The 16,258-nt window shown below is 45.7% G+C and overlaps 1 protein-coding gene across 3 annotated transcripts in view; it reads left to right on the top strand.

The window, feature by feature from the left end:
* The window catches only part of LOC120027586 (zinc finger protein 438-like), a 91,697-nt gene extending 81,959 nt beyond the window's left edge, over positions 1 to 9,738 (top strand). For all 3 annotated transcript variants that reach the window (XM_038972569.1, XM_038972568.1, XM_038972567.1), the window contains 2 exons: positions 608 to 2,509; positions 8,540 to 9,738. In XM_038972569.1, the coding sequence (XP_038828497.1) occupies positions 636 to 2,509; positions 8,540 to 9,137 (2,472 nt within the window). In that variant the 5' untranslated portion in view covers positions 608 to 635 and the 3' untranslated portion in view covers positions 9,138 to 9,738. The remainder of the gene's footprint in view (positions 1 to 607; positions 2,510 to 8,539) is intronic.
* The last annotated feature ends 6,520 nt before the right edge of the window (positions 9,739 to 16,258 follow it).

The raw sequence follows: 16,258 nt of genomic DNA, 5'->3' as shown, positions 1-16,258 counted from the left end.
AAAGCTCCTGCCTGTCTTGCCCTAGGGCAGCTTTCACACTCTACTGACTGATCCGTCCAGGAAGTGCGGGGGGGCTACAGGGAGGGTGGTGGGGGGTACAGGGAGCACCCCGCCGAGCCACAATGGTAACCAGGCTGCACGCTGGGCCCAAATCAAAGGGGGCACTCCATCTGTTCCTGGGGGTAGATTGTGTGTGTGTGTGTGTGTGTGTGGGGGGGGGGGTGTCAGTGTGCAGGTGGAACCACAGGATAATAGTTATTGTGGAAGCCTTAGACATGTTTGTGTAAGTGACAACGTCTGCCTACCTCTGTCTGTCTCTCAACTCAGGATGTATATCAATAGCACCCTATTCCTTAAATAGTGCACTACTTTTGACCAGAGCCCTATGGAGCCTGGTCAAAAGTAGTGGACCATATAGGGAATAGAGTGCCATTTGGGATTGCAGCCTGTGTCTCATCTAGACTATGAACCGCTGTGTAACGACCCCATTAACAACACTAAGGTCAACCCTCCTGCTGAGAACATAATAATTGGGGACTGTGACCAAAAATGCTACAATGTTATGTTGGGGAATACTTCTCTAACTTGACTGTTGTTGTATTGACAGACTGAGACAGGTCTAGGTCTAGACCTCCATGCCAGGCCAGATGATGAAGAGCCTCCAGTTTAGAAGCATCGCCCCCAAGGCCCCAGCAGCGGTGGTTCCCTCCCCAGCCGCCATCCTGTCCTGCCAGCACCCCTCTGCCCTCCCGGAGGCAGCCTCCACAGCCGTCAGCCCCAAGTCTATCCTGGTCCCGGCCCAGAACTATGCCCTGATGCAGGTGGCAGGGCAGGAGGGTACCTTCTCTCTGGTGGCCCTGCCGCCTTCCGTATCCCCTCAGTCGCCGCAGCAACAACAGCAGCAGCAACAGCCAATCCAGAAGAACCTGAAGCTGCCCATCCCCAGGTTCCAGCCAATGAGGACCAAGAACACCCCGGAGAAGGTCAAATCAGCCACGCCCACCGGTGGCAGCACCAGGGGGGTGAGGACACCCGCCAAGGTTGCCTTGACAACCCGGGACCATCGGTCAATAGCAGCCGTAAAGAAGAAGTTGTCATTGGCTGAGCCCAAGGAGGAGCCATCAGAACAGGTCATACTGATCGACTCCTCAGCCTCCTCTGAGCTCTCTGCCCTCACAGCCCTGCTCCCAGACAACGCCATGCTCTACACTGGCTCTCCTCTGGAGCGAATATCAGTGGTGGACACCACCCCCGACCACCGGTCCACTCCTGCCCACGCCCCCGGCCCTGTCACCAGCATGCTGCAGAACCTCCACTACCCATCTGGTGGCATTACTAAAAGTTCCCCGGTCGAACCATCACAGGATGAGAGCAGCGGTAAGGTTGCTATCAGGTCGTGCCAACCCAAGCCTGTAGCCCAACAGCCCCATCCACAGCCAGCTAGTAGCAGCATCACTGTCCTCTCTCCAGCCATCTTCAGCAAAGCTGTCCAGATCATCTCCTCCCCACCCAAGGGCAAGCTGCCCATCCTGCCCTACTCCAAGATGAAAAGCACCCTCATACCCACCGCCAAACTCAACCTCAATGCCATGTCCCCCAAGAAGGCTTTCCCTAGCCAGCCTGACCTCTCCCCTTATCCCTCTGATCCCCAGTCCAAGACCCCGGAGACTGCTGAGGCCCTATGTCAGAACCACATGCCAAACTCCCTGCTGCAGAGTCAGCCTCAGGCCAAGACCACAGGCACCCTGTCGCTGCTGGGAACGCTACAGATCCAGAAACCGTCAGGCAAGAAGAGGGGGAGGAAGAGGAAGACAATGGAGGACATTCTGGCCTTTGAGGCGAGGAAAAAGAGGTCCTTGTCGTTCTTTCGGAGGAGGGTGCCAGAGAAGCCTTCTCTCTCAGCCGTCATCTCCTCCCCGCTGTCTAAACAGCAGAGGGAGGTGGACATCTCTAAGAAGTACCGCAGCATCAGACCCAAGCCTCACCACATGCTGCTGATGGAGACTGTACCCCAGCTGGTCAGCCTGCCCTCCCTCACCTCCTCTGACAGCCTGGATTCAGAGCTCCTCGTGGGGCATCAGTTCTCTGCCGAGGTCCTGGAGCCCAGTCCTGCCCAGCCCCAGCCAGCCTCTACCCCGCTATACCTGAAAGGGGGCCCTTCTCAGAGGGTCTACCTGGGCAGTAGCCAGCCCCTCCACCGCTGCCCTACCTGCAGCCGCTGCTTCCAGTTCAAACACCACCTCCAGAGCCATATGAACAGCCACACCAACAGCAGGCCTTACTTGTGTCCTGTGTGTCATAAGGCCTATGCTCACTCTGGCTCCCTCAGCACCCACATGAAGCTGCATCACTCTGACGGGAGACCACGGCGGACGCTTCGCTGTGACTTCTGTGAGAAGGCGTTTGGCTACGTGGGTGTGTACTTCGGCCATTTGCGGGAGGTGCATAAGGTCATCCTGACCGTGGAGCCGTCCGTCAGCCAGCATGAAGACGACGTGCCTGTGGAGGGGTGGGTACCTAAATATTCAGCATTATTATTATTATTATTATTATTTTTTTTTTAAATTTTATCCCCTTTTCTCCCCAATTTTCGTGGTATCCAATCGCTAGTAATTACTATCTTGTCTCATCGCTACAACTCCCGTACGGGCTCGGGAGAGATGAAGGTCGAAAGCCATGCGTCCTCCGAAGCACAACCCAACCAAGCCGCACTGCTTCTTAACACAGCGCGCCTCCAACCCGGAAGCCAGCCGCACCAATGTGTCGGAGAGGAAACACCGTGCACCCGCCCCCCTCGGTTAGCGCGCACTGCGCCCGGCCCGCCACAGGAGTCGCTGGAGCGCGATGAGACAAGGATATCCCTACCGGCCAAACCCTCCCTAACCCGGACGACGCTAAGCCAATTGTGCGTCGCCCCACGGACCTCCCGGTCGCGGCCGGCTGCGACAGAGCCTGGGCGCGAACCCAGAGACTCTGGTGGCGCAGCTAGCACTGCGATGCAGTGCTCTAGACCACTGCGCCACCCGGGAGGCCCATATTCAGCATTATTAACAGTACCTACATACTGTTAGGAATTGAAAACCAGTCAACGTGTGGAGAAATGCTAGATGCAGAAAATAAGTTGAACAACGTAATAGAACTTTAACAGATGTAGACAGATGTAGACAGACATGTTCCTCTAAGAGGTTCGCAGAAAATCTCACCCCCTCCAGCGGGGAGAGCAAACCTAAATACTCCTTATCTGTTGGTTGTCTCATCCTTCCCTGTCTTGAGTCAAAACATTCAATCAAGGCTGGGACCTAGAGGTTGAATAGACTATACATTTGAAATGTCTTAATTGCTTATGGACACCCATGGCCGATTTTTTTTTATTTTGTGTCTCAAGGGCCCAGATCTCAGTTACTAAGACCTGCTTTATGGTGACCTCTGGCCTTAGAGAGGGTACTTGGAGGCCAAATTCCGATAGGGAATAATCAGCAGAATATCTTAATAATACTGGTATATTTATCTCATCAATAGGACTCTTGACGTTTATTCACTGTGACCATTGAATGTCTTAGAACAGTGGCTCCCAAACTTTGTGTAGTCCCGTACCTCTTCAAACATTCAACCTCTAGCTGCATACTCCCTCTAGCACCAGGGTCAGCGCACTCTCAAATGTTGTTTTTTGCCATCATTGTAAGCCTGCCACACACACACTATACGATACATTTATTACATTTATAACAAGAATGATTGAGTTTTTGTCACAACCCGGCTCGTGGGAAGTGACAAAGAGCTTTTATAAGACCAGGGCACAAATAATAATATTATAATAATCAATCATTTTGCTCTTTATTTAGCCATCTTACATATAAAACTTTATTTGTTCATCGAAAATTGTGAATAACTCACCACAGGTTAATGAGAAGGGTGTGCTTGGAAAGATGCACATAACTCTGCAATGTTGGGTTGTATTGGAGAGTCTCAGTCTTAAATAATTTTCCACACACAGTCTGTGCCTGTATTTCGTTTTCATGCTAGTGAGGACCGAGAATCCACTCTCACATACAGTTGAAGTCGGAAGTTTACATACACTTAGGTTGAAGTCATTAAAACTCGTTTTTCAACCACTCCACAGATTTCTTGTTAACAAACTATAGTTTTGGCAAGTCGGTTAGGACATCTACTTTGTGCATGACACAAGTAATTTTTCCAACAATTGTTTACAGACAGATTATTTCACTTATAATTCACTGTATCACAATTCCAGTGGGTCAGAAGTTTACATACACTAAGTTGGTGACTTTAAATATCTTGGAAAAGTCCAGAAAATGTCATTGCTTTAGAAGCTTCTGATCTAAAGCAATGAGATAATTAACATAATTTGAGTCAATTGGAGGTATACCTGTGGATGTATTTCAAGGCCTTCCTTCAAACCCAGTGCCTCTTTGCTTTGAAAATCAAAAGAAATCAGCCAAGTCCTCAGAAAAAAATGTGTAGATATCCACAAGTCTGGTTCTTCCTTGGGAGCAATTTTCAAACGCCTGAAGGTACCACGTTCATTTGTACAAACAATAGTACGCAAGTATAAACACCATGGGACCACGCAGCCATCATACCGATCAGGAAGGAGACGTGTTCTGTCTCCTAGAGATGAACGTACTTTGGTGTGAAAAGTGCAAATCAATCCCAGAACAACAGCAAAGGACCTTGTGAAGATGTTGGAGGAAACCGGTACAAAGGTATCTATATCCACAGTAAAACAAGTCCTATATCGACAACCTGAAAGGCCGCTCATCAAGGAAGAAGCCAATGCTCCAAAACCGCCATAAAAAAGCCAGACTACGGTTTGCAACTGCACATGGGGACAAAGATCGTACTTTTTGGAGAAATGTCCTCTGGTCTGATGAAACAAAAATAGAACCGTTTGGCCATAATGACCATCGTTATGTTTGGAGGAAAAAGGGGGGGCGCTTGCAAGCCGAAGAACATCATCCCAACCGTGAACCACAGGGGTGGCAGCATCATGTTGTGGGGGTGTTTTGCTGCAGGAGGGACTGGTGCACTTCAAAAAATATATGGCATCATGAGGTAGGGAAAGTATGTGGATATATTGAAGCAATATCTCAAGACATCAGTCAGGAAGTTAAAGCTTTTGTTGCATATGGGTCTTCCAAATGGGCAATGACCCCAAGCATACTTCCAAAGTTGTGACAAAATGGTTAAAGGACAACAAAGTCAAGGTATTGGAGTGGCCAACACAAAGCCTTGACCTCAATCCTTTAGAAAATTTGTGGGCAGAACTGAAAAGGTCAAGGAGGCCTACAAACCTGACTCGGTTACACCAGCTGTGTCAGGAGGAATGGGCCAAAATTCACTCAACTTATTGTGGGAAGGTTGTGGAAGGCTACCCAAAATGTTTGACCCAAGTTAAACAATTTAAAGGCAATGCTACCAAATACTAATTGAGTGTATGTAAACTTCTGACCCACTGGGAATGTGATGAAAGAAATAAAAGCTGAAATAAATAATTCTCTACTATTATTCTGACATATAACATTCTTAAAATAAAGTGGTGATCCTAACTGACCTAAAACAGGGAATTTTTACTCTGATTAAATGTCAGGAATTGTGAGAAACTAAGTTTAAATGTATTTGGCTAAGGTGTATGTAAACTTCCGACTTCAACTGTAGGTATGTGGTAGCAAAGGGCATCAGTGTCTGAACAGCACGATTTGCCAGGGCAGGATACTCTGAGCGCAACCCAATCCATAAATCTGGCTGTGGATTCTGATTTAAATTACATTTTCACAGAACCGCTTGTTGCAATTTCGATGAGGCTCTCTTCGAAATTGATATCGGTAAGTGGACTGGAGGCAGGGCATGAAAGGGATAACGAATCCAGTTATTTGTGTTATCCGTTTCAGGGAAGTACCTGCGTAATTGTGCACCAAACTCACTCAGGTGCTTCGCTATATCACATTTGACATTGTCCGTAAGCTTGTTCATTTGCACACAAAAATCATACAATGATGGAAAGACCTGTGTCTTGTTAATGCAGACAGAGAAGATCTCCAACTTATTATTCATAACCTCAGTTTTGTCCCGCATATTGAATATAGTTGTGTAGAGTCCCTGTAGTCCTAGATTCAGATCATTCAGACGAGAAAAAACTCTTCAATGGTCCAACGTCCCTCTCTGTTGTTCGGTGCTTTCCCGGGTAAGGGGGCAGTAGCTCTTCGGATGCATCAGATTCACAACTGTCAGTGTCCATGCTGGGCTAACAACAAATGTAGAATTACTGATGCTAGCATTGGATGTGCTCATGGAAGCAGAACAACTAGTGTCGTCGACAGGTGCAAAATCTGGACCCCTACAAATCAGCCGGGCTAGACAATCTGGACCCTTTCTTTCTAAAATTATCTGCCGAAATTGTTGCAACCCCTATTACTAGCCTGTTCAACCTCCCTCTTCAAAGGGGGGTGGGGCACTCTTGACCCAAACTGCTACAGACCTATATCTATCCTACCCTGCCTTTCTAAGGTCTTTGAAAGCCAAGTCAACAAACAGATTACTGACCATTTCGAATCCCACCGCACCTTCTCCGCTATGCAATCTGGTTTCAGAGCTGGTCATGGGTGCACCTCAGCCACGCTCAAGGTCCTAAAAGATATCTTAACCGCCATCGATAAGAAACAATACTGTGCAGCCGTATTCATTGACCTGGCCAAAGCTTTCGACTCTGTCAATCACCACATCCTCATCGGCAGACTCGATAGCCTTGGTTTCTCAAATGATTGCCTCACCTGGTTCACCAACTACTTCTCAGATAGAGTTCAGTGTGTCAAATCGGAGGGCCTGTTGTCCGGGCCTCTGGCAGTCTCTATGGGGGTGCCACACGGTTCAATTCTTGGGCCAACTCTCTTCTCTGTATATATCAATGATGTCGCTCTTGCTGCTGGTGAGTCTCTGATCCACCTCTACGCAGACGACACCATTCTGTATACTTCTGGCCCTTCTTTGGACACTGTGTTAACAACCCTCCAGACGAGCTTCAATGCCATACAACTCTCCTTCCGTGGCCTCCAACTGCTCTTAAATACAAGTAAAACTAAATGCATGCTCTTCAACCGATCGCTGCCTGCACCTGCCCGCCCGTCCAGCATCACTACTCTGGACGGTTCTGACTTAGAATATGTGGACAACTACAAATACCTAGGTGTCTGGTTAGACTGTAAACTCTCCTTCCAGACTCACATCAAACATCTCCAATCCAAAGTCAAATCTAGAATTGGCTTCCTATTTCACAACAAAGCATCCTTCACTTATGCTGCCAAACATACCCTCGTAAAACTGACCATCCTACCGATCCTCGACTTCGGCGATGTCATTTACAAAATAGCCTCCAATACCCTACTCAATAAATTGGATGCAGTCTATCACAGTGCCATCCGTTTTGTCACCAAAGCCCCATATTCTACCCACCACTGCGACCTGTATGCTCTCGTTGGCTGGCCCTCGCTTCATACTTGTCGCCAAACCCACTGGCTCCAGGTCATCTACAAGAACCTGCTAGGTAACGTCCCCCCTTATCTCAGCTCGCTGGTCACCATAGCAGCACCCACCTGTAGCACACGCTCCAGCAGGTATATCTCTCTGGTCACCCCCAAAGCAAATTCCTCCTTTGGCCGCCTCTCCTTCCAGTTCTCTGCTGCCAATGATTGGAATGAACTACAAAAATCTCTGAAACTGGAAACACTTATCTCCCTCACTAGCTTTAAGCACCAGCTGTCAGAGCAGCTCACAGATTACTGCACCTGTACATAGCCCATCTATAATTTAGCCCAAACAACTACCTCTTCCCCTACTGTATTTATTTATTTTGCTCCTTTGCACACCATTATTTCTATTTCTACTTTGCACATTCCACTGCATTCCACTTCCACTGCAAATCTACCATTCCAGTGTTTTACTTGCTATATTGTATTTACTTCGCCACCATGGCCTTTTTTTTGCCTTTACCTCCCTTATCTCACCTCATTTGCTCACATTGTATATAGACTTATTTTTCTACTGTATTATTGACTGTATGTTTGTTTTAGTCCATGTGTAACTCTGTGCTGTTGTATGTGTCGAACTGCTTTGCTTTATCTTGGCCAGGTCACAATTGTAAATGAGAACTTGTTCTCAACTTGCCTACCTGGTTAAATAAAGGTGAAATAAAAAAGGTGCAGGTGTAGTACTACTGATAGTAGCAGTACTACCAGTAGAGCTGGTATGTGTCTCTATGGACGCGGGCCTTACTTTTTTAACCATTTATCAATTTTCGAGCCAACGGCTACTCAGGTGAGGAGAAAAAAAACTCGCCCAAATGTATAGCCCTGTTGGAAAATATAAATGGACTGTTTGAAAAGAGAAATAACCCAGTTTGGGAATACCTGTCTTAGAATATTGTTAGCTTCTCAGCACATCAAAATAGAACATTCTGGCCCTTCACTTTTCATAAAACACCAGGTCTTCCTCCCATCATATGTCTCCATGTTGTTCGTGTCTCCAGGGCCATGTCTCCAGACCTGGGGGACGAGCAGGGCCAGGAGGAGCGTGAGGACCCGGTGGAGCTCCAGATCAAGTGTAGCCGCTGTCAGGCCATCACCCCCACCTTCGCCGACATGAAGCTACACCTGCTCTATGTGCATGGGGAGGAGGTCCAGGTGTGCCTGCAGGACTGGGCTGGGGGGGTGGGAAGGTCACTGCGGGGGGGCCGGGAGGCAGAGGAAGAGCTGGTGAAACATGCCGCCCACTACTGGCGCCAGCTCAATGAGAAGAGGAACCTAGTCCGGTGTGGGAGCTGTGATGAAGAGTTCTTCTCCTTCTCCAAGCTGAAGCGTCATATCCTCTCCCACCACCAGGGGGGACCGGAGGATGATGGAGAGGGGGAGCCGACCGGCCCCTCAGCCCGGGGAGGGAGTGGGGTCCTGAGGCAGGGATTGGTGTTTAACTGTGTGCTGTGCAGCCAGGTCCTGGACAGTAAAGAGGAGGTGATGGAGCACTGGAGGGGCCACCACCACTGTGAGGAGACCCAGGTACTCTGGGAGGCCCTCGGCTCCTACTCGGGAGAAAGGGAGATGGACTTGCCCGACCACAGCACATGTTAACATTGCACTGGACACGTTCCAGGTCGTCTTTGTTGCAGTCACGCTGCACATCTCAGAATATTGACTTTACTTATTCCTTCTAGCCTTTAAAGAAGCGAATTGCCAGAACAGTGCATTTAAAAGATTGAAATATCATATCAATGTGGTTTCTGAGGTGTTAAAAAACACTTCTCCAGGCATTGTGAGATCTTATAATCGGGGCGGGCTGACTACAATCAATATGCCCTCGAACGTACCCACTATTTGTGTCTGTCTGATCTGATCATGCGCTGTGTGCTGCTCTCAAACACACCCAGTTAGTCCCTATTCACACTATCCAGCCGACCCCGACCATGCAGTACATTTTCAGCAACTATGGTGGCTGGGTAACCACTAACCATGCAAGTATAGCTCACCTCAGTATGGTGAATGGGTATTAGTCCATACAGAGGTCAGTTATAGCACAGGTTAATTTGTTAGAGAATTCACTTGATACATTACAAATTATTATTTAGTTTTTTTGTGGACTGCACTGTTTTTTTGTTTTGTGTCAGTGTTGATTTTGTGTTTAGTTTTTTCTATGTTTTAATATTTTTGTTTAATAAAATGGAAAGGATTTGGTTGTTGTGTATTGCATATGTACAGTATATACAGTACCAGTAAAACGTTTAGACACACTTACTCATTCAATGGTTTTTCTTTATTTTGACTATTTTTTACATTGTAGAATAATAGTGAATACATCAAAACTATGAAATAACACATGGAATCATGTAGTAACCCAAAAAGTGTTCAACAAATCAAAATATATTTTAGATTTTAGATTCTTTAAAGTAGTCACCCTTTGCCTTGATGACAGCTTTGCACACTTGGCATTCTCACAACCAGCTTCATGAGGAATGCTTTTCCAACATTCTTAAAGGAGTTCCCACATATGCTGAGCACTTGTTCGCTGCTTTTCCTTCACTCTGCGGTCCAACTCATTCCAAACCATCTCAATTGGGTTGAAGTCGGGTGATTGTGGAGGCCAGATCATCTGACACAGCGCTCCACCACTCTCCTTGATCAAATAGCCCTTACACAGCCTGAAGGTCTGTTGGGTCATTGTCCTGTTGAAAAACAAATTATAGTCACACTAAGCCCAAACCAGATGGGATGGTGTATCGCTGTAGTGGCCATGCTGGTTAAGTGTGCCTTGAATTTTAAAGAAATCACAGACAGTGTCACCAGCAAAGCACCCCCACACCACCTCCTCCATGCTTCACGGTGGGAACCACACATTCGGAGATCATCCGTTCACCTACTCTGCGTCTCACAAAGACATGGCGATTGGAACCAACAATCTAAAATCTGGACTCATCAGACCAAAGGACAGATTTCCACCGGTCTAATGGCCATTGCTCTGTTTTTCTTGGCCCATGCAAGTCTCTTCTTATTGGTGTCCTTTAGTAGTGGTTTCTTTGCAGCAATTTGACCATGAAGGCCTGATTCACGCAGTCTCTTCTGAACAGTTGATGTTGAGATGTGTCTCCTACTTGAACTCTGAACCATTTATTTGGACTGCAATCTGAGGTGCAGTTAACTGTAATGAACTTATCCTCTGCAGCAGAGGTAACTCTGGGTCTTCCTTTCCTGTGGCGGTCCTCATGAGAACCAATTTCATCATAGTGCTTGATGGTTTTTGCGACTGCACTTGAAGTAACTTTCAAAGTTCTTGAAATTTTCCGAATTGTCTGGCCTTCGTGTCTTGATGAACTGTCATTGCTCTTGGCTTATTTGGGGTGTTCTTGCCATAATATGGACTTGGTCTTTTACCAAATAGGGCTATCTGCTGTATACCACCCCTACCTTGTCACAACACAACTGATTGGCTCAAATGCATTAAGAAGGAAAGATATTCCACAAATTAACTTTTGACAAGGCACACCTGTTAATTGAAATACATTCCAGGTGACTACCTCATGAAGCTGGTTGAGAGAATGCCAAGAGTGCAAAGCTGTCAAAGGCAAAGGGTGGCTACTTTGAAGAATCTCAAATAAAAAATATATTTTGATTTGTTTAACACTTTTTTTGGTTACTACATGATTCCATGTGTTATCTAATAGTTTTGATGTCTTCACTATTATTCTACAATGTAGAAAATAGTCAAAATAAAGAAAAACCCTTGAATGAGTAGGTGTGTTCACACTTGACTGAGCCTGTGTGTGTGTGTGTGTGTGTGTGTGTATATATATATATATATATATATATATATATAATCTGTTTGTTAAAACTATGTAAATAAACATAATACTGGTAGAAACACAGGCATATTGTACCTAAAATCTATTGGCCTTGAAAACAGTCATCCCAGCTATGGTAAATGATTGACTGAAGTCTAAAGTCTAGGTTGTGGATTTAGGGACAGAACTTTCCAATTCAACTGTGTGTTACAGTAGCAGGATCTAGCTATTTTGACCTAGAAAGGAAGACCTTCTCAGTACACCAACACCTGACTGAAACGCCTGAGGCCTTCTGAAAAATTCTAGTCTCGAGATCTACCCATACATCTGGCTCATAACCAACATCGACTTTCAAACCGATTATATACACTGAGTGTACAAACATTAAGGACGCCTTCCTAACATTGAGTTGCATCCCCTTTTGCTCTCAGAACAGCCTCAATTCGTCGGGACATGGACTACAAGGTGTTGAAAGCGTTCCATAGGGATGCTGGCCCATGACTCCAATGCTTCCCACAGTTGTCAAGTTGGCTGGATGTCCTTTGGGTGGTGGACCATTCTTGATACACACGGGAAACTGGTGAGCGTGGAAAAACCCAGAGGCATTGCAGTTCTTGACACTCTCAAACCGGTGCGCCTGGCACCTACTATCATACCCCGTTTAAAGGCACTTAAATATTTTGTCTTGCTCATTCACCCTCTTAATAGCACGCAACACACAATCCATGTCTCACTTGTCTCGAGGCTTGAAGTGGATTTAACATCAATAAGGGATCATAGCTTTCATCTGGATTCACCTGGTGAGTCTGTCATGTATATTTTTGTTTGTGTACTCTGTGGTAATGGAACGGGTGAATGATTGGTAACCACTGACAAAACTAGATCTATTTGTTACTATTACATTATGAAGAAGTTTTGGAAGCATTGAACTAATGCTGCTAGCTATTCAGTATGAACCTGTGGAATTGGGGCACCTGAGGTCTGTGATTAAAACATTGAAAAATGTTATAGAGACTGAAGTAAACTTGCATGTTTTATGCCTGTTTGTGATTGGAAACCCAGCAGAAAAGCCTGTTTTCTCTTCTGTTTGCTTCTTACAAATGGTTCAGTGTTGTTTCCTGGTTGGGAGAGTAAATTGTAAAGGGGTAGTAGATGTGGTTTAAACATTTGTCAGACTGTGTAACCTTTTTCATACAAAACAAATCACAGGGTAAGTTAAGTGAATGTACCTTGAATGTTTCAAAACCCTACCAAATTCTCTCAATATACATATATATTGAATATAGACTTCTATAGATTAGATTATAGATTATATATAGCCATCTATAAATACAGTATATTGAGAATATATATTTGCATAGAATATAGAATATAGTGAATATTCTGCTTTGTTCCAATGGAGGAAACAAACTAGTTAGGATTTTATCATCATCAAACCGGCAACTTAAGCTGAGTATAGCTCTCCTTGCTTGTCTGACACAAACCAGGGTGCATTCCAAATGACACTGTATTCCCTATATACTGAAGTGCACTACTTTTAACCATGGCCCCTAGTGCTCTCTTCAAAAGTAGTGCACTATGTAGGGAATGGGGTGCCATTTGGGACACATATCAGGAAGAAGCAGCAATGAGAAAGAACTCCCCTCACTTAGTGAGACTAGGCTAGACTTGCAGCACATACAAATCAATGGCGTGAAAAGTAATCACATAGCTAATATGTCTTTCACAAAATGGTGACTGTGTTGACTGTCTGAAAGTGTTTGATTGGGGCTGTTTGTGAACCTAAAAACCTTACCTTTCTCAGAATAAAACAAACATATGCTTTATTGAATATGACAAGGACTGTGGGACGTATCTAACGAGATAACAAATAAATGCCTATTTATTTCCAGTAACAGTATGTTTTCCCTGCTCAGGTAACTGTAAAACCAACCCTGTTGTACGTAACAATAAAGTTGGAGGATGAATCCATGCTCATGTTATGTCCTTTTTATTTTCCTCCATATGTCTCGTCGTGTCCCTATTCTCCACACACACCGCACTGGCGCTCCGTTCTAGCAGATAACCCCATCGTAGACCGGGAGAATGTGGGAGAAGGTGTGTGCGTGCGTATCCGTCAAAAGATGCTTGGAATGGGATTAATTGAGTGACTGTGCAGTGAGGGGTCTAGTGGTGGGAGGAGTGTTTGTGTCTGGACCACATTAAGTGGAGTTGCCAGAGGGTTATCAAGCGCCTACATATGCCTTACCTCAATACCTTCACGGTGAAGTACCCTCCCATCTGTCTGACAGAGGGCATCTTCCTACCGTAACTTCCAATTGCCCCATGATTGAATGAGCGTGTGCCGGGAGGGGAATATGTTGGAATGGTTGCATTATGAATCTGAGAAAGGTATGGTCACATAAACATGTAACCTTGGTAATCTCTTTGAATTTATCTTGCCCACTTCCCACACAGAGAGACAATCATCTAACTACTAAGAATAACATGTCTTCTTGCTACATCAAACCATCATGGCCCATTGGAGCCATTTTCCAGAAGACTTGAGAAGAATTGAGGTTTAGCAGAGATGTGTGCATGAATGAGATGTGAATCAAAATAATCACACACCTCATGATGGATTCATATTTAATGGATCGGAAGGATAATTCAACCGTGGAGTTTATCTCCTCTGCTTTTACCTCTCCCTCTCTCTTTACACCCCCTCTTTGTACCGCTCCCTCTCCTGTTCTGTCATACGGCCTTTCTCCGCTAGGATGCCGAACCAGGGGAAACTTCTGGAAATTCCTGGTTCCTGTTGTGTTTCCATTACAATGGATCGCTTAGTTCTTGAAATCATAAATTTACTTACTCCAGAGCTGGTTCCGGTTCTTCCAATGAAGAAAGGTCATTGCTCGCTCTCTAAACTCAAGCATGATACCCTCCTGTAGTGCTTTCATCACTGCCTTGTGGAATGCGGGCCCTCTGCTCTAATTGTGTTGGGGGAACATGACCTCAGGTTAAAGGGTCAGAGGTGAACTCTGGTGTGATTTCAGGTGCTCGCGGACAAACTTGACAACATTAATTACACCGAGAGAGCAATGTCTGTCACATACACAATACAAAACATCCACGTTCACATCAAGTGCAGCCCATGTTTTAAACAGCATTGCAGCTTTACTGTGTAACACCTCAGTCAGTGTTACGACTGAAAATGCTATCAACCCCAATCTACATACTGTCGTCATGGTGAGAGGAGCAGATAAAAAGGAAAGCTCTATAACGCTGTGTGATGCATATTTCTCTTTAATCAGAGTGAACATGTACCACAGCCGTCACACTGACAACCTCCTGCCTCCCACCTCTACAGGAGAGCAGCCTCTCCACAGGGAAGAGATCAAAGATTCAACCCCCCCCCACTTCTAACAGGATCAGTCGGATAGATAGAGGTACCACACACACCACTAGAGGTATCGGGGGACTGCCTGTTCCTGCTACATCACCTCAACGTCTGTAAGCACCCCTATCAGAAAAGAGAACATGGACTCAAAAGTGTTCAGAAATACATTTTGCTAACTGTGGTGCCCCATTTTATGGCTCTCAAATGTAGGACCAACGGGTAAGGAGTTGGTCTCAATCCCTAGTAGTAAGCTTGGTTGAAAAGTGAGACTGACGTGACTGGAAGGAGCCAGTAGAGTAGTAATGTGAACCCTTAAACACCACCCAGGGGTCCTGGGCTGGCTTATCGAAGCTGACCTCACCAGGGGAGCACAGGGACAGATTTATGGGCTAGTAAAATGTGACCCGTACTGACCACAGATGTCCTGGCCAACAAGGTAGAGGGGTGAAACCTGATGAAAACACCCAACCCTTGGACTGGACAGGCCTTCTGTCAAGTTTTCCTTTCATGCTCTCGCGCGAGATCTTGATATATACTGAACAAAAATATTAAAGCAACATGCAACAATTTCAACGAGTTGAATGAGTTAAAGTTCATATAGGGAAATCAGTCAATTTGAACACCATTAGGCCCTAATCTATGGATTTCACAAGACTGGGCAGGGGCGCAGCCATGGGTGGGACTGGGAGGGCATACGCCCACCCACTTGAGAGCCAGGCCCACACACTGGAGAGCCAGGCCCAGGCAATCAGAATGAGTTTTTCCCCACAAAGGGCTTTATAACAGACAGAAATACTCCTCAGTTTCCTCAGCTGTCGGGGTGGCTGATCTCAAGGGATCCCGCAAGTGAAGAAGCTAGATGTGGAGGTCCTGGGCTGGCATGGTTAAACTTAGTCTGCGGTTGTGAGGCCAGTTGGACGTACTGCCAAATTCTCTAAAACAACGTTGGAGGCGGCTTATGGTAGAGAAATGAACAAATTCTCTGGCAACAGCTCTGGTGGACATTCCTGCAGTCAGCATGCCAATTGCACGTTCCCTCAACCTGAGACATCTGTGGCATTGTGTTGTGTGACAAAACTGCACATTTTACAGTGGCCTTTTAATGTCCCCAGCACAAGGTGCACCTGTGTAATGATCATGCTTTTAATCAGATTCTTGATATGCCACACCTGTCAGGTGGATGGATTACCTTGGAAACGGAGAAATGCTCACTAACAGGGATGTAAACAAATTTGTGTATAACTATTTTGAGAATTAAGCTTTTTGTTCATATGGAAACTTTTTGGGATCTTTTATTCCAGCTCATGAAACATGGGGCAAACACTTTACATGTTGCGTTTATATTTTTGTTCAGTATATTTACTAGATTATGAGCCTCATATTTGTCTCGAAACTTAACATCTGTGACACACCAATGTGCACAAGCACAAGTTGGATCAATCAGTCTGTCATAATCAAAGCAGGTCTTTGGTTTCTCTAAAAGATTTTTCATAACTGGACGTATGGTGGCTTTGTAAAACTGCTCCAGTATTTCACAGAGA

Source organism: Salvelinus namaycush, chromosome 33, assembly GCF_016432855.1.
Source record: "Salvelinus namaycush isolate Seneca chromosome 33, SaNama_1.0, whole genome shotgun sequence".
Lineage (NCBI taxonomy): Eukaryota > Metazoa > Chordata > Actinopteri > Salmoniformes > Salmonidae > Salvelinus > Salvelinus namaycush.
Note: the sequence above shows the minus strand (reverse complement) of the source record. Positions and strands in the feature narration are given on the sequence as shown.